Raw genomic sequence first — 24406 nt, 5'->3', positions numbered from 1 at the left:
AAAGCGTCCAGTGCAGACGCACCCAGCTTGAAAGGAGACTGGCTCTGTGAAGTGGTAGATGGAAGGCAGCTTTGTAAAGTCGTTAATCTAGTTTTTACTTAGTTTTGAATGTAGCTAAAGTTCGTTTAACGTATTTGTTTATCTCACAGTGTCGCCCGTGCCTATCTGTGACAGGAAAGTTTCAAACGAAGGAAACGGGTTGGCGGGGTCGAAAATAAGATCAGAGTGTTACAGTTTGTAAATCACCCGCCCGGTTGTAGTGTTTAAAAGGTAGACGTTGGTGGACAGCTCTTGCCATCTCAGATACTTGGAATACCCGAAATCATGACGTGGCTTGGGCTTCTCAAAGCTATTCTTGTCGGCCTTACGGCTTTGTGTACATACGCTGCTGCAAGCATGGACGAATGTTACCTGCCAAATTCTCACACACCTCAGCGCTGTTTGCCTCCGTTCGAAAATGCAGCTTTTGGCAGGACTGTGGTTGCCAGCAATACGTGTGGCACGCCGGCAGAGGAATACTGCTTGCAAACGGGCGTTACTGGCGTAAAAAAGTCCTGTCACATTTGTAATAGCAGTAACCCCGCCACAAGACGCGATGCAACGCTGCTCACGGATTTTAACAACGAAGAAACCAGCACCTGGTGGCAGTCCAGTACAATGCTGCATGACGTTCAATTCCCTACAAGTGTCAACCTCACCTTGAATTTAAGTAAGTGTAATAACAAAATATTAGGTAATATGTCATCACATGTGTTGTAAAAAGCGAGCGGCGCACGTTGTTCGTTTGCTTTGGGAGATGGTTTGCCTGGAAAGCAAATAGAGCTGGTCGCTAACTCGGTTGAAAGGTTGATATTTGCGCATGAAATAAAATGTCAAAACGCTTTATGATCGACCGAGATATGGGGTTTGTGGTGGAAGCCGAACGTTTACCATTGAATACATTGTCCACGACATCAAAACACTTGTCGTTAGATTGCATTCATTCTAAACCTAAATGGTTGGCTGCAGACCAATAGTTAGCAATCCTTTGTTGTTGTATCCAACGGTGATTTTACCGGGTTGGGCATAAAGCCAATTGTCCATATCTTGACAAAAGCGCTCGACCCATCAACTGCCTAGTTGGCTTCATCTCAATTGAAGGCTCCAGCCAGTCGACCTACTTTCTGTGGCCGTGGCTGACGATGGGTGTTGTGTCCAGTTGACTAGAACAAAGTCAAGGAATGTGCTAAAACGTACAACCGACATCCTGTCCGACAGATACTTCGCAGATGCCCTTTTGTGTAGTTGGTAAAAATAGCAAATACCCAGTTTAAAAAATGTCACTGTGTTTCCATGATAAGCATAAGTCATTCGCAATGAGTAATACTAAATAAGGTTCCCACATATTTTGTCAGCGAAGGGTATGTATCACTTTTCCAGTTACCAGCGCCGACTGACATCAAAGATTTAGGAAAGTTACCTTGTGGCTTATGCCTAAAGCTGATACTCACCCATGGTTAGTGCTTTGAAACCCAGGAAGCACCCGTCTCGAACCTCTGGTAATCACGGAAACCATGCCCTAGGCCGACAGAGCCTACCTTAGGCACCGCCCGGTGGTTGTTCAAGGACGAATTAAACAATTACCTAGGTCTGTGTTGTTATACTTACAACGATTTTAATGTTTCTAGCCTCAAAGACATGAAGTAGGAAACAGTCGAGTAGATACATGAGATGATCCTTGTTTCGGTAAAAGCCTCATACTTGGGCTGAGAGAATGAAGTGGTAACCGTTGATAGCAATTATAAATCGTCTAGCGTCGGCCTTATGGTATAATTGGCAATGTAGTCCAGGGACGAGTACCCTTATTACCGGCACATTAACTCTGCGTTTCCTGAAAAAACCGACGCTGGCGTTTAGGCGCTCTGTCATTATCCGCTTGTTAACATGACATTGAAAGGCATGCGTCCGTTTATCCGGAAACCACGAAAGACTGGCAGCCGTCCCAGCCAAGAACGCAAGCAACAATGGTGATTGTTTGTTGCTGAAAACAACGTAAACGCCTTTTTGAACTTTTGGTGTCAAATAGTGTACAGGAGACGAACCAAATTAAATATCCGCTCAAAGCGTCAAATAACGTGGAGCATTGTTTGTAGTTGGGTCGCGATTGTGTCGTGTATCGCCCAACCTACTTCCCTCGGTGGGTCCCTGTCACTTCTTTGTATTGATTAGCGGTTTGAAATACCGCTATCAGTAAACATCTTCTCCGCAATCACTGTGCCACCGCGGGCATTGCGGGTTCATTGGAGGGTACACACAAAAAAAACAGGCACCCGCCCCCAATTTTTCAGTGGCTGATTCGCACCTGCATGACACAGACAGTAGTGAAAATTCCATATGTAAAGTGAAGTAATGTTTTTTTCAACACCATAACGGTATTGCATGTCTGCTAATGTCGGATCATTCTCGACGTGCCGAGATGTTTGGTTATTGTTTGGCAACAAACGCTCAAGTTCTATTTCCGCGTCGCTGCCTGAAAACTTCAACTTACCTAAATTCGTGGAAAACCAGCAGATCGAAGCGTTCCTCCTAACCGCTTATTTTGAGAAATTGCCTTCCCTTTTGACCGTGCTCGCGCGTCGCGTTCTAAACAAAACAGCCGGGTGCAAAACAAATTTTACGACGCGATTGTGAATTCGGCATTTCGTTTGAAACCTCCACCTGCAAGCAATGGCGCAAATGAGCGGTATTGTTTCGCCCAAGCACCTGCAAATTATTTTCACTTGAATTGCGACTTTTCGCGGCCGGTCCTTTCTTTCATCTTTCATCCCGCGATTCAACAGTTAACTGTGTTTGTTTTACATCAAAAAGGAGGGCAATGACAGTGCTGTTCTCAGACGACAATTGCTTATCTTCGACTCTTTATCTGCGCGTTCCAATGTTAAACCTAAAGAAAAAGGGCGTTAAGTATACTTTTTCTCAGTATAAACAACGTTACGTTCAGGAATTTTAAAGGTTGCGCAAACACGGGCACAATTTCTCCGGTTCATTGCGCGACAATGCCGAAGCAGGTCGGGCTTAATTCAGGCCAATTGCTGCGCGCAAAAAAATGCACATAAGAGCTTTCCCCGTAGGCGCTTGTCATGGCTTCGAGCGCTTTGGCCGTAATTTTGTGCCAATATACACAATTTGCGCCACGTCTTTTCTCCACATAAAAGGCACTAAGCCTACGGGGACTGGCACACGCGACCTACAGTTGAATGTAACGTGCGGTTTGATGATGATCTTGTGACATTCCATGATCACCGTCATACCCCCGCCAGTGTGCTATGACATTCTCACGGACTCACCGCAAGGGCGGGGAAGAGATAACTTGGCTTTGGACGAAAGCGCTTGAGCTTAATTGACAGGATCGCGTTGCCGATGAGTGGCGCATGCCCCTTACAGCTGATATTCCCCTGTGGCCTGTGACGTCGGGAAAAACTGTCACCATCCGAGTCTCCACGACACGTTTTGTGGGTGAACGAGCGCCCGGACTTTCACTGTTTTGTTACGGTTAAAATGTAATGAAGCGAGCACGCGGTTCCTAACAGCCTGCACTTCATGCGTGCAATTCGAGAAATCCTTAAACGGCACACCCATGCCTTTACTTTTTATGCATACAAAGATTTGGAGAGGAATGTCGATTTAAACCACCAGTTAAAATAATAAATATGAGTCAAACACGCAAAGCGCGCGGCCCGCCGGTTGCCGACTCAAGAATCTACACCTGTTTGTAGAACGCTCAGGCAAGCAAATATGAAGCCTGATGTTGGGCGGTATTTATATCAGTCAAACATCGCTCGCCGTGTTGCGCGCCCGGGTTTGCTTAAGCGTCACTGCACAAAGTGCAGTCCATTGATGTAGTTTGTGTTTCGATCCCTAACGAAATCGCCTAGACAGCGCTTGCTTTGCGACTACACGGTGAGCGCTCGCAATGGCATTGATACACGCTGGAGTCTGACTGACAGTTGTGGAATAGAAATCTGAAGTGTAAAGATAGGCCCAAGACACGCACACGACTCACATCGAGGCCGGCTTTCCGCTTTACTCCCTTGTGGAATGTTTCGTACATCCTTAACATCCGTATGATGGGTAATTGACTTCCTCGCCTATCACACCCGCACTGCTGAATTGGGTTTAGGTAATTTGTATCACTCAAGTCCAACATCATAAACCTGGTTGGTTTAAGAAGTTTCATTTTAAAGTGTTCGACATTCAGTTAGATTCCTCGGTCACGTAGTTATAGTGCAGTGACGAGTAAAGTAAACATAACAAACCCAATGACCTAAATTAAAAATCGCCTTTACGTGCCATCAAACCTAGATGATGGTTGATTTACGACAATGATCTAAGGTTGCAAACAGTTGGAGATTTTACAGTTCGATTGCACTTAACCCACATTGGTTGGTCAATCTCGGTCATTTGGACGTCTTTCCAATCCTGCGGCTCTATCTTCCATGCGAGTACAATGTTTGATTGCTAACAGGGGGCACGCTTCCATAGCAATATTTATCTTACTTGTTTAGTACTTCTAAGCCCCTTATAGCGGCCAGCTTCTGCTTGGTCGAGCCTGTGGAATGTCCAATGACCTGTCCTTCAGAAAACCAAGACCCTTGACATGATCAAAGTGAGTGCATCGGAGAGTGTGGCTTGTGTCTTGGCGTATTTGAACTTTTTCCAAAAGCGCAAACTTTCTCAAAACTCCGGTTTGCACTAAAATGGCCTGTGTTTAGCCACAGAAAGGTGTGGCAACGTTTAGCTGGGCAAGACAGGTTTGCTGTATTTTTTGCATCGCTTCAATAGAAGTCGTTTAAAGAGAGGTCGATTGGTTTGTTGTGCAAATTCGACAATTGCCATTGGCGCGCCGCGACTTCGGCCAAGTGACAGCATTTTGTCCCAAACGATTCCAGACAATCCACTTCCTGCGCGCCAAAGCGGCAAGGTTGCGCGTCTAGCAACAGCGCGCCGAAGCAAAGAGAAAGAGAGGGTCACATTTCCCCGCACCGTGCTGATCGCGACGCGTTTTACTTGCCTCCGACACGGGCGAGGCTTTGTACGCGGCGTAAGCCACGATTGCTCGCCTCTAAAGAAATATTACCTTTGTTGATTTTTTCCCACCTCTTAGTTGTAAAATCTCGGGTGTCTTTAATCGGCCGTGTTTGTGTTGCAGCCTTAAGGCACTTTTTCACAATTAGGTTTCAATTATAAACTTTCGGGTTCCAGCAGCTGTCGGCTACCCCGAAGCAGGCGTTGTGTGGTCTGCAACGACGTTCACTACCGCCGTATTTCCTTTATCGCCCAAGGGCATTTCTTTCGACTGCAATAATGAGTTGGGCGATCAGCTGGAGCTCACTGTGACCAAAAACTGCTCGTTTAATTCACATTTTCTTTATATACGTACATCGCGGGTTGTTGTTTTGCGGCAGCCTGTTCGCAGGTGGGATTCCACATGGGGAAAATCACCAAATTAGTCCACGCGAAGCACTACGTGGTTTTGCGCATCGGGCCATGAACAAGGATGAGGAAGCGACCTCTTATCACAAATATTTTGTTTACTGGCACGTTTATCCCGTTGTACCAAAGTAACCCCGACCGAAAACTGACCTCTTCACAGCCCATTTCGAAAATAACACGCATATGATAACGTTACGACCCGTTTGCAAGTTCGTGTTAAAAGACCTACTGAGAGACATGACATAAGAAAACGCTAACACGCCGATTGTTGTTTGTTTTTTACAGCGAAATCCTTCGACATCACCTACGTACGATTGAGGTTTCACACTTCGCGCCCGGAGAGCTTTGCCATCTACAAGAAGACGTGTGACACTTGCGATTGGCAGCCCTTTCAGTACTACTCGGGATCTTGCTTTGCTACGTACAACCTGGACAATAAAGTGGGTGTTCTCCTATTCGCATGGCGCCGGTCAGTTCGACATGAGATATTAACCAGCCAACTGTTATCTTATTCAGGGCATTGTGACCGTCGAAAATGAACGAAAAGCGATATGCACCAACGAATTCGCCGATATATCGCCTTTGACAGGCGGCAACGTGGCGTTTAGTACATTGGAAGGACGGCCTAGCGCGTACAACTTTGACAGAAGTCCCGTACTGCAGGTGGGTAGTTTCCTTGTTATAAGTAATTGTTGGCCATTCGTAAATGTGCTAAACCCGCCGAAATTTCACCCAAAAATTGTGTGAGAATTATATCTAAACTTCTCAATTAGAAATTTCACAGAAACGGGACACAAACACGTAAATTTCTGTTTGAATTTACTCTAAAAAGGATTTACTATTTTTAAAGCGGTATTTAAATTTAGTGAAGAGAAGGGACGACATTTACTTATAATCCCACGTTAAGCTAGCAACGTGACAGTTTATTTGCAAAGACGTTTGCAAGGAGAGCAAGTAATATTAAAGTACCGCATCACAACTACAGCAAACCAAATTGCTCGCTTGAAGTTTTCAAGCGACATAAGTGCACGTCGACCGCCCGTTTCATGTAGTCCCTGCGCTTTGGGCCGCACTTGCAGATTGCATATCTCGTTTCTATTTTCGGCCCAATTACCCTCACTACAAGCGCTCTGTGACGCAACAGAATGACATTTCAGAAACGGATGTAGGTCGCCGATATTTGCTTACCGCGACGCTTGTACGTTTACCAGCGTGGAAATTTTTATGTGCGTTTTATGAATATAAAGCGGCGGATCTGCTCGGCTTATAACTTAAATCCCGGTCGCGACAAATAGCGCAAACCGCGGCTATGAAATCGCTGTCAGTGACCGCAAATTTGTATGCGAAACGCTGCAGTTCTGAAGGCTTTAAATTGCCACGGTGCCAATCGGAAAAGATCGTTTCCGCATTAGCTAATCGGGTGAACCTTTGGCTTTCGGCCTAATTCTTGCGCAAGCTGTGAAAACGATTCGTTGCCCCAAGCGCAGCTCGTGGGGTAGAAATGCAACTTGCGTTGCAAATCAATGCGACTTGCTGCTGCCTTCCTGCCCATATATATGTGTTTCCGCAGTCAATTTCTCCTATTGTAAAGCGGAACATGGCGCGTGCCGTTAAATGGATTCGATGTTGAATAAAATTCCGGGCCTGACTTCCCGCTATCCGTCAAGTTGCGTTGCTCCTGCTGTCTTTGCTTTGTCCCCAATCTTCGGTATCTGCACGACGCATCTCCAAAACGCTCAGTTATGCGGAAGTGGCGGGCACGCGTTGCTTTGCATGGTTGACATTGTATTCACTTGTAGAGCAATAGACGTTTGTTGCAAGTGCAAACACCTCAGTGCCGCGACCGCATTAGCCTCCGTTTCGCCCCAGGCGCAATCTACCGCCTAATGCATTTCGTAATTTTATCCGCTTTTCACTTTGTTCATCTAAATCATTTAGGTAAAGTTACCCAGAAATTTTCTCCACTTACATGTGGAAATGCATTGTTGGTTCTTATCTAACGGTTTAATATGCAAGCGAACTGTTGGCTTACTGGTTACATTTATTGTTTCGTTACTTGGCAGGATTGGGTGAAAGCCGTCGCAATCCGAATCACTCTCAACCGAATCAACACATTCGGTGACGAAGTTTTCCAAGATCCTAAAGTGCTCAAGTCGTATTACTACGCCATTTCCGATCTGTCTGTTGGTGGAAGGTGAGCTTTACATCAATGCTATTTGTAGTCAATACATGTCTTGCGTACTACATCACATGCGCGCGATCAAAACGTGAGGAGTAAACAAGGTGGCGCCCTGTCGCTACTGTAGGTCAATTCGGTTCTGTCCAGACGTCAATTGACGCATTTAACGCGTTGTATTTCCTCCAATACAGGATTGTGTATTGGCCTTTTCAGTGTAAGCGATTAGTGTTGCCTTATTTGCGCTTGGTGTGATTTAAACGAGATGCGATGTGTATTCATTAAACACTTGGACGTCGGTATTAGCCCTTCGTCTGCGTGAATAGGCCACAATCAGGCGTAGGTGGCGTCGCGGCCCACGCAAGGCGGATTTCAGTTTTACTGAGAATGTCAGCGACGTATACAGGAGACTGTATAGCGCTTGTGAAGTGGGGAGAGCCATTGTTTTCATCCCAAACAGTAACACTTTCGAGCTCCAGGCGGTCTGGTGACAAATCATCTTTTCTCCCAGCAAACCAACATTACGAAATTACCTGTAACGCGATATTGAAACAATAAGCGTGTGGCAAAACCTTCATGACACTGTTTGACAGACGGGCGACAGTTTGATTCAAACCACCTATGAATTGGGGTGTTAGGTCTCACGTGCGGTGGAAGTAGGTCTGGAGTACCTGCTAATCGCGGCGGATGTGGCCTTTGTGCTCAAACAATGCCAAATTCATGGGTCCCCGAAAAGGCACCGTACAGTGCCTGACAATTGCCAACACTACAAACATCCCCTGCACCTTTTTCAAACGGCGAAACAAGATCGTTTTAAATCGCGTTTTTCTTGATCGCAGATGTTCCTGTAACGGCCACGCATCCGAGTGCTACCTCAACTTCGACAGTGTGCTCACGTGTCGATGTAGGCATAACACGGCTGGGCGGGACTGCGAAAAGTGTGCTCCCATGTTCAACGACCGGCCATGGAGACGCGCCAGCAGAGATGACCCGTCGGAATGTGCAGGTAAAGAGATAATTCTCATTACAATGAGTTGCCTTGTTTTGCATCGAAGTCAAAGAAGCGTGATTGAAACCACGAAAATTTTGTGGAAATTTTATATCCGGTTATAACTACGTTTTACGACGTTAAAATTGGCAAACATAACCTTGCATGTCAGCAAGTTCGTGTAACCTGTGGTTTTTATTAAATCCTGTACACAGAAACCCTCGGCGCCTGATATAATACACAGCGACGACGCAATGAAATATTTGCCGACGTCTCGCGTTACACGTAGTTTGGTATCATGACGCATGTCTCGAAAGGAAAGCAAGTTTTCACAGCAGGGCCTCAGACATCTGTCACAACCACGAATACTTTAACGTACAATCGTGGCCTTGTTGCCTTCGGGATAAACCTGTGGTATGGCATCAATTATGACTTTGTCTCGCGCTTCCAGGCACATTCCTAGACTGTACATAAATGTTTCTGAAATACGAGTGTGCTTCGTGAAAGGTTCGTCGAATTGTTTTATCTATTCACTTGTAAGCCTCCAAGCAGTTCTTTTTGAAGTAGGCATCGTGTGTCTGCTGTAAGAATAGTATCACATTTTGCAAGCTAAAACTGGATTATATATCGTGGTAAAAAAACTAAAGTTGTCCACTGCCCTTGTGTACTATGAGAATACGAAGACACACTTTCCGTTACAACGCCACTCTGCGGATATTTTCAAAACTGTTTTGTATCGTTTGGTGGCAGTAAAGTCTTTGAGGTTACGACTACCTCAAAAACAAGTACCCCGGCAGTTTGCGAAAATTTTGTTCACGTTAGAGTTGTTTGGTAAAGTTTTTAAATGGGAGATGCACAACTGAAGTAAAGTAACAAAAACAGGTGCAGACGATACATCAATGGGACACACCCAGCAATCGTATCCACTTTCTCCTTGTTATGTGAGAAATGGTTTCCGTTCTTTCCGCGCCTTTTATTGTTACAGTTACGAACGGGTCAACTTAGGTTCCAGCAGAAACAGTGTTTCTCTGTAGAAAGTTGAGGTTCCTTTTTGAAAAAAAATTCTAATTTGAATTTGGGCAATTAAAAATTTATTGAAGTTAATTTTTGATAATTTTATTACGGAAAAAAATTGACCCTTTCTGGAAAGGAACTTGTCGATGTGCTAACGTTTGATGATAAACAACGTAGTTAATAACCAGAACTTTTTCTTAAAAACGATTTCACTCTTTGCCAGTTTATTCTCCAAAACGCGTGCTTGAAGTGCCAATGAAGTTTCGCCGAAACGGAGTACGCGCAAAAAAACAATGTACTCTTTACAATGTTATTCTTTATGTTTACTCCCATACACCGTTTCCTACCGGCAACTCACCTCCCACCAACGTTTTTTCCCAGTTCAGAGTGTTTCCTATAGAGTTGGCTGAGTTCGAGCGAGAGCAGTTAGAAATGTAGACAGTTTTGACCCAAAATGTCGCTGTCGGCTATTAGTGTTCGTGTGATAATGTTGTCACAACGGAGCCACACTTATTATAGTTATTCCTCTGTATGTGACGTAATCGTTCGCTTGGGGACCATCGGTTTTTTTCATGATGCCGTGGAAGAAACGAGTCCGCCTCCCTTCTTCCCATCGCTAATGGGTCCGTGGGGGCGACCAGTATATCACTTCCTCGTTTATAATGAGATTATAAGGCTTCGTTTGAAAACGGCAACATCTCGAAAAGGGACATGGCCAGTTGAAAGCTTCAGGCGACGGGTTAAGAGCTCCAAGCCCACGGAGACACGCGATGTCCAGCAGTTAATGAAGAGATTTTCCTCATAAACAGTCGCTTAGCTTGTTAAGTCTAGAAATATTTTAGCAGCATGCTGAAGTATCAACGCAGTTTTGCAAAGTTATGTGCTGTGGTATATCTATGCACGTTATGGATAGTCCTCCAAGCAAACGTCTCGCGTGCACGCATCATGTGGGACGGCGTAGAGTGGAGAGGTGAGTCCGGTTGGCGCGGATACCTTATAGTGGCCCCGCCACGCGTGAAGGGATCCTTCCTCAAAAAACGTTTGAACCATTCGCCCCACGTAGTCGGGGGGATATCACAACATAATAACGGCAGGTGCGTCGTTTTCCGATTGAGGAAGTGATGCCTTTCGTCACGTGCGCTTGGACAATCGCTCGGACATGGCATATGTTGATAATGTTGGGTTAGGACTTAGGAGTACGAATATATGCTTTGCAATATAGTCATTTTCCGTTCTCGTGAATTAAGACACCATCACGCTTCTGGGGTCTTTTCTTTGTTTTTAATTGCGTATGACGGTGTAAGAAACGTTAGCAATAGTGCCTATAAATCAGTATCAACACTTGGTGGGCAGAGCGTGAAACCACCAAAGTGCAAAATAAGGGATAAAACCCTTTGCTCAAAGCGTCTGACACTCGTCGGGGAGGTTTGTTGTGACACAGGGTGATGTCACTTTTTGCCAGGCCGCCATGCCCCACTTGTCGACTTTCACTTGACTCATTGTCTGGTGGGAAATCGTCGTCCTTTCGCGCTCACCCGCCCACGAAGTGTTGCGACCGTCTTTACCTCGAAAACTTCTGCGTGCGCTAAAGCTAGAATACACTCGAGCTAAAGGGCGTCGCCGCGCCACTACATTTTAACCTGTCGTCACTCCTGATTTAACCAGAACACGGAGTTGTAGGCGAGCTAACAGAGCAATGTGAGACCCTTGGCTCCGGAAATAATCTTTTGAATTTGCTCGTGGTGCTCTCGCGCTGCGGGACAACTTCAAAAGGCCTCCGCTTGCGGTCGGCGCGCCTGATTGCTGTCATTTACCTTTTGAAGTGGCGCGGTGCTATATGCGTATCATCAGTGCCTCAACAATCACATATGACAGCGGACCAATGAAACGTTCCAATTTTTTAAACCGGCAGTGACTGACCGAGTTGTGTTTGCACGAATAACAAAGATACTTTTACAAACAAAAAAACAAACGTTTCTCTTTTCAGAATGCGACTGCAACGGGATGTCAGACAGCTGCTACTTCGACGACGAGTTGTATCGCCAGACGGGTCGTGGAGGCCACTGCACGGAATGTAGAGACAACACAGACGGGCCTCACTGCGAATATTGTAAATCATATCACTTCAGAGACCCCGCTACTAACAGATGCACAGAATGTGAATGCAATGGAATAGGTTGGTACAATTTGTATATGCTGCGAAAATATAAAGTATGTCACATCCCAACAACTTTGTAATACATTTGTAGCCATGCGTTGATGTATTTTTAGTTTTCTGAGCAATAACAATATGTTTTATTTTAGGCGCCACGAGTCAGCAATGTGATGAGAACGGCCAATGTCAGTGCAAGGCAGGTGTCGGTGGCGCAAGATGCGACCAATGCATGAACGGCTACTACGGCCTCAGTGAAGCCGGATGCTCGTAAGTATTGGTTTTGAATTGGAAGCGACTCGTATTTTTAATTCCGATTGGATCTGAGCCAAAATGTCGTGTTTTTTATTAGATTGTGCCAATGCTCTGGTGCTGGAACACAAGCAGGAACGGTTTGTGACGCTGAGACTGGCGATTGCGTTTGCAAAACTAACGTGGAAGGAAGAAACTGCGAAACGTAAGTTTAACTGAAAACTTACGTCAATGGATCGTATCACTAAACAAAACAGCAATCTGTGGAAATCATTGATTAAAATCGCAACCTTGTGATGCTCAGAAACATTTTTTTGTGCTATTTTCAAGAGCATTTACACAATGCTACTATGGAACAATGTGCTTTCAATCTCAAAGTATGTCACTTTGGTAACTATTTGTGACAGTAGCTGTAATTCTTTTCAGTTGCAAGCCTGGATTTTGGAACATGCAAGCTAGCGATCCATACGGATGCACAGCGTGCTTCTGTCATGGCCATTCATCCGTTTGCCACACGGCGCCCGACTTTTCGATCGCCTACCACATAAGCGACTTTCAATCAGGTGGGTTCAGACGTTTTCAACCTCTATAGCAGCTCACCGCATCGTGCCTTCGAATCTTGGATATGTTGCAATACCCCAAGGCCAATGCGGTGTCGGTAAAGAATGCTTTCTTGAAGGCGAGCAAAATCCGTCGGTTTGCCAGGTTGCGTCAGCGTTAATGCCGCCGTCTCCCAATGGTGGCATTTCCTGTGGCGACGGCTATTGAAAAAGGAACCATAACCAAACAACGCATTGCCGCCGAGCCGCCCATCAACGTTTTGCTACACGCCATTAAAGTTGCCACTGTACCCGGCCTTGCCCAAAGCCACTTTGAACCATTTGAAAGCCTGACTAACCGCCCCTCCTTACGTAAATCAGCTGTAAAGGTCTCTGGGTCCCGTGGGTGTCGGTTCGATGGGCGTGATAAGACGGATATTACCTCTCTCTGTGTGTCCTCTTGTTTCGTGAAATATGTGCTTTAATTTTGCCAGTTCTTACTTTCTCCTTGAACCTCGTTTCATGATACCCTTTTGCAAGCCTAATATAGCAATATGTTCTATTATTTACCAGGTGAAGACGGGTGGACAGGACGGGATTACTATGGGAACCCGAGCGAAGTTCGCTACAACGGGGACGATATCAGCATCTTTCCTGACAATTACTACATGTCCTACTTCGTCGCTCCAGGTACCACCGCTGACCGGATGTTATACAGCTTAACACTGCGCCAAATCTAGGTTAATGACTCGAGGCGCCACTATTGGCGTGTCTGTCAACTTCACGCTCTCTGCACTTTTGTCGTGCATAGGTTAAAATGTTTGAAATGTTTGGTTACTTTCCAAAACTACACAGTTTCGCAGCCTCTACTTCACAGTCAAAACATTTTTGCGTATTGATACACTTTTCCTAAAATTGCAATATCCAAGCGTTATTTAAACGTCAATGTTCGATATATTTCAACGTCTATTGTTTGTTTTACAGATAAGTACCTGGGCCAGCAGTTCTTTAGTTACAACCAAATGCTCGAGTTTGAGTTGTGGGTGGAAGAACACGAGTCTGCTCTCCTGGACACCGGCAGTGGCGCAAGCGATTTGAACGGAGGTGTTGCTGTGGCGAGTGCAGAAGACCTCATACTTGTCGGCGAGGACGAGTATGGCAACGACATGAAAGTTTCCATAAGCATCCAAGCACAGGTACAACATCAAGACTGTTTTATCTAGACTAACTTTGTATGGATTTTTTTTGGGAGGCTAATGATTGCATCTGTTTCAGGGCAATCAAATACCGAGAAACGAGAGGCAACTTTACCAGTTCCGCTTGCACGAGGCCGCAGGTTTCTCTCCACGTATCACACCATTCCAATTCCAACAGATGCTCAACTCTCTGAAAAAGTTTGAGATTCGATCAACCTACGGGGAAGGACGTATGTATTTGCTGGCAATACTTTTCGAAAAAACTCCAATCCATGTTCACAGTATATAGCTACCTTTGCATGCGCAACATTGTGTCTATATTGTATGTCCATCACCAACAGTGTTCCCATTTTATTTGCAGTTATTGGTCACCTGGACAACGTACAGATGGTCACGGCTGAGCAATTCGGCCCCGGGCCAGAAGTGAACTGGGTGGAAATGTGTACTGCTCCAGGATTCGACGGAATTCTTGCCGACCGTTGCCAACAAGGCTACACACGTGACCCACCCAACGGTGGCGTCCTGGCTGATTGTGTTGCGTGTAACTGCAACGGCCACTCCAGTTTGTGTGATCCCGAGAGTGGTAAGCATGCAACGAATTTGTGATATGGGACACAGCGCCGTGTGAAGATTGTTTCTATATCTGGTGGGAATTGCGGTTGACCGTGGTGCTGAAATACAACTCTAATTGAATTTTGCTATCAGCCTCTCACACCGCTTTATAGCTAGGCTGAGGTTATGAATTTGTTTGAACCTTGGGATTGGGAACGTTTCTTTGAGCCCTTGAATTAACTTTAATTTTCGTTAACTTGATCAATGGTGCAACCCCACTAATGACCTCAGTGTGGCGAGTTACTCATATATCCAAGACCAAAACGGCCTCAATGTTTATGGTCAAACTCTTGGCTTCCTTCCGAGCCTAACCCAACGGATTTCCGCTTTCAGGCGTGTGTGAGTGTAACGACAACACGATTGGCAACTACTGCGAGCTCTGCGCTGAAGGTTACTACTTTAACGGTGAGGAATCCAGGCGAGGAACTGCTCACGAATGTCAGTCGTGTCCATGCCCTCCCAACCACTCTTCCTGTGCGCTTATGGACGACGGAAGTGTGGTCTGCACCAGCTGCCCGCCTGGACATGCAGGTATAGACACAATTCACTTTTGTGTGCTATGTTAGATGCGAAAACAAACGAAAATGTGCTTTTGGGGCCGAACTGTTTTTTTTAATACAACTTACAGAAGATTTTGGTGAGTTGATAAAATACTTCAGACAACCATTCTCTTGTTTATGTTTGTTCGGTATCAGTGGACTAACAAACACCAAAACTATTTGTTAATGACAAAACAGGCAAACAATGTGAAATGTGCACGGACGGTTGGTTCGGCGACCCACGTGTCACTGGACCTTGTCAGCGTTGCATGTGCAATGGCAACATTGACGACAACGCGATCATGAACTGCAACACCTCGTCGGGCGAGTGCCTCAAATGCATCCACAACACGACTGGATTCCACTGCGACGAATGCTTACCCGGTTACTTCGGCAAGGCGATCACCAATATCCCGGAGGAACGATGCCAATGTGAGTTTAGGCTTGATATGGAATTCTCGCGGGTTCGTGGAATTCTCGAGGGTTTTTGGAATGATATTTTTTTGAAGTTTTATGTTGGATGTGGCTTCGGCAGTTTGACGTACTTATATTCTTTGTTGTATTTCTCCAGTGTGCGAGTGCAACCACATGGGAAGTCGACATATCGCCACGTGCAACCCTGCCAGCGGAAAGTGCGACTGCTATCCCAACGTCGTTGGTATGTTACTGCCTTAACCGTTTTTTAAATTTTTGTGTTCTGGTTTAACAACTGTTGCATCATATTTGTGACCTGTAGACCAATATCTATATTTTAGAAATCAAATATAGCGGAAAACTCAAAATATGAAACTAACTTCATTAACCCACTTTGTGTATTGCAGGTCGCGCTTGTGACCAATGCCGTGCCGGTTTCTGGAACCTCCACAGCGGTCAGGGTTGCGATGCGTGCAATTGTCATCAGGTGGGTGCGACCAGGGAAGGCGAGTGCGATCAGGAGACCGGACAATGCGAATGTTTGCCCGGAGTTGGGGGACAACGTTGCGAACAGTGCCTGCCCAACCATTTCAACATGACCGGCGAAGGATGCACAGGTTTGAACACAGTGCTTGCATTTGTTTAAGATAACCGGGGCAGCATTGGACAACGGATATTTATATTTGTTCAGCGTGCGGTTGTAATATGGATGGAAGCACAAGCCTGCAATGTGACGAAAACGGCAGATGCGAATGCAAAAAAGGAGTACTTGGAATCAAGTGCGACCAATGTCAGGAGAATTACTACGACCTCGCTAGTGGATGTATTGGTACGAAATAAGAATGTGTTTGGTCGAATCTGACGTCAATAAATACTTCAGATTTCCCAACAAAACAAAACAAATATTTTTTTTAACTTACTCTCTTCCCCAAAATATCTCATTAGTTTGTTTATTGTTTCTTTGTTTGTCAGCCTCTACATACTGACATTTTTAAATCTATAAACGTTACGTCCAATTGTACTATAATACATCTCTCTCACAGAATGTCCGGCTTGCTATGGTCTAGTGCAAGGTGCAGTAGAAACACACCGCGGAGAATTGGATCGTCTTGAAGAGATGACTGACACTATTGGCATTCAACCAGTGGCCGATAGCGGAAATGAAGACTTTCTTGACCAGCTCGCACAACTTAATACCACGGTCCGGGAACTCAATGAACGTGCTGCCAAAAACAAAGGTACGTCTGTAAGTCGTTTTTTTACTCAACATCAAGACAAATAAAATAATGGCCTAGTTCGATGTATTAGAATCACAAATTTTACTGTAAAATTTGATCCAATTTCGTAAAAATGATCTTTTTGAAAATGGATCAATTCGTGAACATTAATAGGCAGTGTTTTACTAAAACTTGACACATGTTGTTGTCAACAAGCCTTCCACTTGAAAAATGAACTAATATAGGTTGCAACTGCATGTGAAGTCTGATTGTTTGATGGATCATTAGAGGTGTTAGGTGCAAGTTTTCGCTTTAAAACGTTTGTTTTCGGTTCAGATGAAATGGAAAGACTTCAGGAGAAACAGGACATAGCCGAGGAACAACTTCAGCAGATTTACCAAAAGCTCACCATGGTTGAAATGAATGTCGAGTCATGCAATAACGCTGTTGAAGAGGCAAGGGAGACCATGGATCGAAGTATCAACGACACTGTCGATATTGCAAACTCCTTGCGTGTTGCCCAAGATAAATTGAATCAGGTAATTATTATGCTTCTTGTTTTCGTTGTCAATCCCTTGTTGGATAAAAGAAGTGGACGTTGCTGATAACTGTTATGGAGAATGGAGTTACAATAGATGGTTTGTTTTTAAGGCTATGGACGATTTGATGGACGCCCAGGCTATCGCTCTGGAGAGTTTGAGTAAAGAAAACAACATGAGTCTCCTTGCTGAACAAGCCGAGGCATTGGCGAACAGGTACGTGCTTTTTCTCACACTATAAGCTATAGTTTCTGTTGGCCTGTCTTGATTTTGTTTATTAAGTACTTGTAAATTATCCCCTGCGTTGTTACGAGGTGAATTGGCAAACTATAAAAGATTAACCACAGCATTTAATAATCACAAATCGTTGTTACTTTGCAGTCATCAAATGAAATCCCAGGAGATCGTTACGACCGCACAACAAGCTTACGATACGTCACGACAAGCCCAGGACGCCGTCCAATCGGCGCTCGACACGCTCGAAGAGCTAGTTACTGAACTCACTGATATGATTGAGTCCAGGTATGACGAGTATATATGTAACGCTATGCTTCTTAACCCTTGGGTTTTTTATTAATATTTGATTTGTAATTTGATCATACATTGGAATATATGTGTTTTGTTCCGTCTGCAGTTCCAAGATCCCAGCTGCTCGCACATTACGTCAAGAACTGATGACACAGGCTCCAATTGTGAAAAACAATGCCGAGGCTGCTAAGAACGAATCAACTGACCTTTTCACCAAGGCTGGCAAGCTTTCCGTACCTAGTGTTGACACTGATGGCATGGACACCCGCTCTCAAAATATAATCAATGAAGCACAGGCATTAATTCCCGAGGTACGTATAATCTTCCGTTGAAGATATGCACTTAATTAAAAATTGGAATATCACCTGTGGTCAACAAGGTCTATAACTTCGAACCTTAACTTATAGATCAACCGACTGAACGAGGAATACAAAGCAAGTCATACTGATCTAGAGGGCCAAATCCTCTTGGGAAAAACCCGTTACAATTACGCGGACGCCTACCAAAACGTATGTACTTCAGGAGGCTTTAATTAACTTACGTAATCCAAGCTAACAGAACATCATTTTTGCGGTTTCAGAACGCGGATAAATTGATGGCACAAGTCCACAGCGCAGAGCAAGGTGCCCTTGAAGCGGTCGCCGTTGGCAACGCATCCTACCAATCAGTACTTAACAGCAAGGCAACTTTAGAAAGTAAGTGTAGTGCAATGAGTAAACCAGTGTCCCCAATACGAGTTCGTCGCACTTACGCAAATTTTCGCGCAGGTTTCGACAACGAAATCACGATGAACCGGGAGAAGGCTGAAGCCGCGTTGCAGAACACTGACAACGTTCAAAATACGATTGACCGCGCAAACAACAAGACTGCTGAGGCGCAGAGCGCTTTGGGAACAGCACGCGAAATTGCCGTGCAGGCGAGCAACAAGGCCCAACAGGCTCTGAACATCGCCGGAAATATTCAAACTGTAAGTGGAAGCTGATGACGCGTTTTCCTGTCGAAGAATCGATCCTTTGCCACTTGCTGTTACGGGTTACTATGTAGGGTATAGTGTCTGCCGAATGACGCATGTATTCAGATGTATTGCGTCAATTTTTAATGTTGTTGTTGAGGCATTTACCCGGCAGCCACACACTAGAAAAGTGAAACGTGTTGTTTTAACACGGCAATTCTGTAGCCGTATACAACACTGTACACGTGTTGCATAACAGCCGTGTTGTTCCTCCCTGTGAATGCTGTGACACACCAAACGTGTTGTTTTGCCGTGAAAATCTGCGATCCTGCCTAAACAACACGCGTGTAATGTGTCGTATAGGGCTACAAGCCCATTACACGGGAAATGCGTGTTGTTTTAAACCACACAGTTATATATGCACCAAGTTGTATTACAATACCAAAGGCAATTGAAAAGGACTGGAACGAAATGCAGAAAAACAAATAGAACTGTGAAAATGTGTATATGCCACTAATTATAACCAAATTTGAAACCATCAAGTAGCATAAGTAGTTGAAATACATATCAAGCACCTTTTTATGTTAAACATGCAAAATGTCAAAGTCAACAGTTTTCTTACAATTTTGTCGAAGGCATTAACTTCAACTATGTTAACTTTGAAAACATTTTATGGCTGCAAAGTACCATGATTCAACAAAATCAAACTATAATGAACAGTCAACCAAGCAAATATGTTTGGTAGCTTTACTTTATATAGAGGTATCCACAGCAATGGACATCGGTCAAATGAACCCAGCATTATTTGTATTGATTACAATACAAGCATGGGCTAGCATCTTGGGCTGTTCATTCTGAAAATAAAATAAATAGGCATAAGATAAAATATATGAATATAGCATTGACACTAACACAATTAGTTATTTTTAAAACCATGTCAAAATTGAGACAACAATATAACTTTGCCTTGCAAAGTCAATGTATGAATATAAATTATCACCAACATGTTTTCAGCCTTCGAATATGCGAATTAATGAAAAACAAGAATGCCATATAGTAATTTGCTACCACAAAATGAGCATTTTCAGTAACTTGTTTTTGTAAGCGGCTTCATACATACTACTTACAAAACTAACTTATTGTTTTGTGAATATAAAAAATATTTACCTTCGTCGGAACAAAAATGGCAGTAGAATGCTTGCTGATATTACTTTTTCCTTTGTATCTTCATGTTGTCCACCCCAACATTAATTAACCTAAAAAGAATTGTTGTTGAAAAATTTTATTTGCCGAAGGGCAAAGGCAAAATACAGAACACAAAAATGCTATATTTGTTACTTTGATAAGAAATGACAATACTTACTGAACATTACTTTTCATGTGTCAACATATTCTTCTGGTATCAGACCCAAACCAGCAAGTAAGACAATCTACAAAACATTCAACAACAAAAATAACATCTGCACAACATTTATTGTTATGTATGTTTTAAAGTGCCTGAGGTTTGGTTTATTGTACATGCAATTGTTAATGAAGTGAATAAAAGCACATGCTAAAAAAGCACACATGTTGATAAAGTGCTTGAAACTAATTAACTAACCTCAGGGTGATCCATCTAATCCACAATTTGTGTTGCAACAAGTTGATCAACAGTATACAAGGATCTAGTTTATACAATATAACCTAAAATAATTTTGCAAACCAAACAGCTCATATTAAAAATGACAAAATACACATTTTAACATAGCTAAAAACGAAGTGGCACGACTTACCCTTGTAGTTAAAACAACATAGTTAACAAGCCAACCTGGCAAGCTGATTTGAAACATTTCGCCATGAAATTCCCGCCGAAATATTTTCAAGGTAAGGTGTAAATAAAACCTTGTCTACACAGTCCAAAAAATTCTCAGCTTCCAAGTTTATAACAATCTGACATTACAAGATGTTATTGTATTAATACAGTTAATTTACGTTTAGAAATAATGGACAAATAAGATAGGTAGTTATTAATTTATACTTACAATGGGCGGATCTCCATGTTTCGGATTGTGCGTTTTCGAAACGTGGGTGAGAGAACCTAAATTTTACTCGCAATGCCAAAACGATAGGAGTATAGTTTGATAATATCTAACTCAAAACGCTCTTAATTATACACTAGCAATTGCGCATACAATTGTGCTTAGCAGTAAAATCAGCATTAATGCATTTTACTGATTGCTTGCTTTATGACGTAATTTAAAATACATTATGACAGAGGAATACATGTTGGGCATTTCCCATCGCCATTACTTACTTCAATAGAAATATTGATATGCAATATAAAACACTTCTTTAGTAATTTATCTTCTCACCAGCCTTCGAATTTTGACTGTCAATATCCTATGCAAACATAGATGTCTGATAACAACACGGAAAGCGTGTTGCTAACAATAGTGCATATAACACGTTGATGTGTTATTATGCAAATTTGCAACACGTTTGCCAGAAACTGCCGTGTTGTTTCCAAAGAACACACGTGTTGTTTGCAGATTTTAACGCTAAAACACACACCGCCGTGTTAGAAATACACATCAAGCGTGTTGTTTTCACTCGGTGCTTATAAAACAACACGTTTGGCAACACAGAAGTGTGTCATTTCAACACGTAGCAGTGTCAAAACAACACGTCTAATTTTCTAGTGCACAACACACAAGTGCAAACTGATGCATGCTGGCCTACGTAACTATTACTATCATTATTTTAGGTTGCAACAATATCATTATTTTAGGTAATGCAACAAATATGTTCAATAGAAATACTAATCATTTACTTATTCGTTTGTTGTTCCAGAGCGCCCAAACCATCCTAAACGACGCGGAATCGAGCGCGGGACAAGCGACGGCTGTGAGCGAAAAAGTTGACCGACTCATAATCGATCTGGATCAAACGGAAATGGATTTGTCAAGTGCCGAGCAACAAGCTGCAGCAGACCAGGCAGCTGTAGCCGAGGTTTGTATACCTGCCTTTTGATTTTCACTCCGGTTCGGTTTGAGACGATTTTTTGATGTGGATACTTTACTAACTGAATGTGTAACAGGTGACTGCAAATGCAAATACAGCAGCTGCCAACGCTGCCAGAACTCGTGGGATGGTGGATAGTGTCCTGTCAGAGCTGCAAAATATCCTTGATAGTCTAAGTAAGTGAGGTTTTTGAAACGTTTGTTGTATACAATACGTCAACCGCCACAAGATATTAAAGGGAATGTATTTCTTACGATTACAATCAAATTACATCAACAAATTGTTTTCAAGCAACTGTAGCCCCGAATGCTACTTTTTGGTTATAACCACGCCAATGTTTCTCGTGTAGATGGAATGGTGGATGTGGATGAAAATGACATCGCCGCACTAGAACGGCAGCTCGAGAAACTGCGCGTCGACGTCGCCGCTGCCGACCTACCAGCAAAGGTGCAGGAACTCGAAGCCGAGGTGCAACGACAGAACGCAACGTTAGCCGACTACGACATGCACATTGCGCAGCTGCAAGCGGACATCGCAAACCTGAACGAGATCGATCAAGCAATCCCGACCACATGCAACTCTGTGAGCTCGGTAGAGCAAGACTAAAATCATTTCTTCTCGCCTTAATACAGGATGCCAAACCTATACGGTCTCACGCCGACAAACGACATCGCATTTTTGTTAGAAAAGATCGGCTGGCGTCACGCATTTTAACGCGTCCGCACTGTTGTAGAAAGAGTAAACCTCTACTTCTCCACATTCACGTGACGTTGCGCGAAATACGTGTGACGTCATATGACGCACCACATTATCATCGTCATGCGATGTGCGTTTTTTGAATTGAACATAAGCGGGATTGGTGCCGGCACAATTTCAAAGTCACGTTTTAACTTTCTCTACAGCCGACCACATCCAACCTGCATACTCTCTTGATACCACTTTACTGTTTTTAGTCGAATTTTATTTTGCCCTTCTGTAACGTCGCATTGCAGCATATTCTTACTATTATTATTTTATGGCGTTCGTTATTTTCTCGTCCCGCCGTCGCCTGTGGCGGGCCTGCCTTGCTCTCTTACTCCTCTATCGAGTGTTATTTAGCGCGCCCGTGGCAAATCTCACCACCATCAACAGAAAAACCACCGCTTTAAAACCCTTTACTGTGGCTACAGGAGCCATGTTTAATCAGCGGAAAGTTACATAAACCTACCTCACCGGGACCGCAGACCCCAGCAGATACAGAAATACAAACCAAAAAATAAAAACAACCTACGGATTTCATCCGTGTTGAACCATTTGCCCGGAAGTGCGCCGCACTTTCATCTGTAATTTATTGTGTACATAATAAAGATTGCGGCAGCATTTGCATGATCTGAATGCTTTCTGCGTCCACCGCGCCCGCCATTCGCCAGCTTACGTAATCGCCGACTGGATTAACGCGTTTTTTTCTCGTTTCGGCATGCTTGCAATCAGCCTCAAGCCGCGCTGCTGGATGAAGCGAAGCTTGCAGCTTGACTGTGTGCGTGTCTTTACTTAATTCCAGAAGTGCCTTCATCTTCTGGAATGTGTTCTCCATTTTGAAATGAGTTAACTCAGTGGTGCCTTCGACAATGCTATCTTTCCTTTCGTCACTAACCACGTCCGTTTCCCACCCGTAGGACTAACCGTAGAATATTTTAGTCGCCCCTTCCCTTTGTGCGTCTCGATGGTGTTGAGATTCGTAGAGGGCGTTGTTGTGCGCCCGTGCTAACCACATATGAAGCTACTGATGCGTGTCGTCACGTGATCACGAGATTTACATTTCGTTTTTTTAACGTTCGTTTTAACTTTTACTCGCCGAAAGCAAACTGAATTGACAGGACATTTATGAAACGAGCAAAAGGCGAAACGTTTGCCTGCCGGAAAAAATCTCTGTGGGTTTTGAGACTTTTCGCTGGTTTTTATCATGTTTTGTTTTCTCACTCCTTCACACACAATCACCTGTAACTAGGCCTCTGAGTAATATGTACACGTAACAGCTTCACCGTCCTTCGGCATTTCTCATTCGTGCATTTAACTGAAAAGATGTACCACAAGTAACGAGACTGAGAAATTTCGTGCTGTGTAAATTTTCCATCTTTCGTAAGAAAAATATAACCAACAAAAAATTACCCAACACTTGTGTGCTTCATTGACCGAATGAAATTGACAGAAAAGGCAACAGACAGATAAACTGGGTCTACAAGTATTAAGCATGACAAGGAATGGCAGAACCGTTTGTGTTTTAAACTAAATCTAGTAATACAAGAAAAAGTATATACTAGATGTCTGTTGCAGATTTGAGACATACCAGGAATGTAAGAAAGCATAAAGTAAGTGCACAGTTAAAGTTTATTACAGATTTTAAACATTCTGATTAGAGAGACTGTCTGACTTTTACTCTGTAAGACAATGTTATGTGCAAGCCCCAGACAATCATATTCATATCTAGGTACGTCGTTAGGCACTGACAGGGTTTCTATTCGGCTGTTTAGAACATAACTCGTAAAACGTCAGACAGGCAAGTGTAATATCGCTTGTCTTGGTATTTGTTAATCAGGGAAACAGTATATGAGACACAGACGATCGTAAAATTATGACAATGTACAATAAAAGTAGTTTGCTCTTTCTGTATGTATGTTTAAGCCAAGCGTGAAAAAAGACGCCGAAGTGATTTATCCCTATATAAAGGCCCCATGTCAACAAGGATCATTGCAGTTCGCAGCTATTGTTTCAGCTAGCAAAACACTCGTAGTAACAGAAACGTATTTTCTTTTTAGGAGGCATTTTTTTGCATTCTT

At 43.6% G+C, this 24406-nt stretch overlaps 1 protein-coding gene and 1 long non-coding RNA gene across 3 annotated transcripts; one reads left to right on the top strand and one right to left on the bottom strand.

Annotated features, from left to right (window-relative positions):
- The first annotated feature begins 130 nt into the window (after nucleotides 1-130).
- LOC145903943 (laminin subunit gamma-1-like) lies at nucleotides 131-23736 on the top strand. Of its 2 annotated transcripts, XM_082992138.1 has the most exons (29): nucleotides 131-709; nucleotides 5758-5912; nucleotides 5989-6135; nucleotides 7536-7666; nucleotides 8488-8654; nucleotides 11638-11826; nucleotides 11955-12072; nucleotides 12155-12259; nucleotides 12481-12617; nucleotides 13167-13283; nucleotides 13578-13789; nucleotides 13869-14019; nucleotides 14151-14372; nucleotides 14735-14932; nucleotides 15139-15372; nucleotides 15512-15598; nucleotides 15762-15971; nucleotides 16046-16183; nucleotides 16398-16592; nucleotides 16908-17110; nucleotides 17223-17326; nucleotides 17492-17632; nucleotides 17745-17949; nucleotides 18046-18147; nucleotides 18219-18333; nucleotides 18406-18605; nucleotides 21420-21578; nucleotides 21667-21766; nucleotides 21940-23736. In XM_082992138.1, the coding sequence occupies exons 1-29, from the start codon at nucleotides 325-327 to the stop codon at nucleotides 22194-22196; spliced, it is 4884 nt and encodes a 1627-aa protein (XP_082848264.1). In that variant the 5' UTR covers nucleotides 131-324; the 3' UTR covers nucleotides 22197-23736. The 2 variants fall into 2 exon arrangements, with proteins under 2 accessions (XP_082848264.1, XP_082848266.1); XM_082992140.1 differs by lacking the exons at nucleotides 131-709; nucleotides 5758-5912; nucleotides 5989-6135; nucleotides 7536-7666; nucleotides 8488-8654 and adding an exon at nucleotides 10357-10620.
- On the bottom strand, nucleotides 19279-20661 carry LOC145903944 (uncharacterized). The gene is made up of 4 exons (XR_014402702.1): nucleotides 20191-20661; nucleotides 19954-20020; nucleotides 19758-19846; nucleotides 19279-19444 (listed from the first exon to the last, which is right to left on the bottom strand). It is a non-coding gene; the product is annotated as an uncharacterized LOC145903944 (long non-coding RNA).
- Nucleotides 23737-24406: the final 670 nt, after the last annotated feature.

Source organism: Ascidia mentula, chromosome 5, assembly GCF_947561715.1.
Source record: "Ascidia mentula chromosome 5, kaAscMent1.1, whole genome shotgun sequence".
NCBI classification, from domain to species: Eukaryota; Metazoa; Chordata; class Ascidiacea; order Phlebobranchia; family Ascidiidae; genus Ascidia; species Ascidia mentula.
Note: the sequence above shows the minus strand (reverse complement) of the source record. Positions and strands in the feature narration are given on the sequence as shown.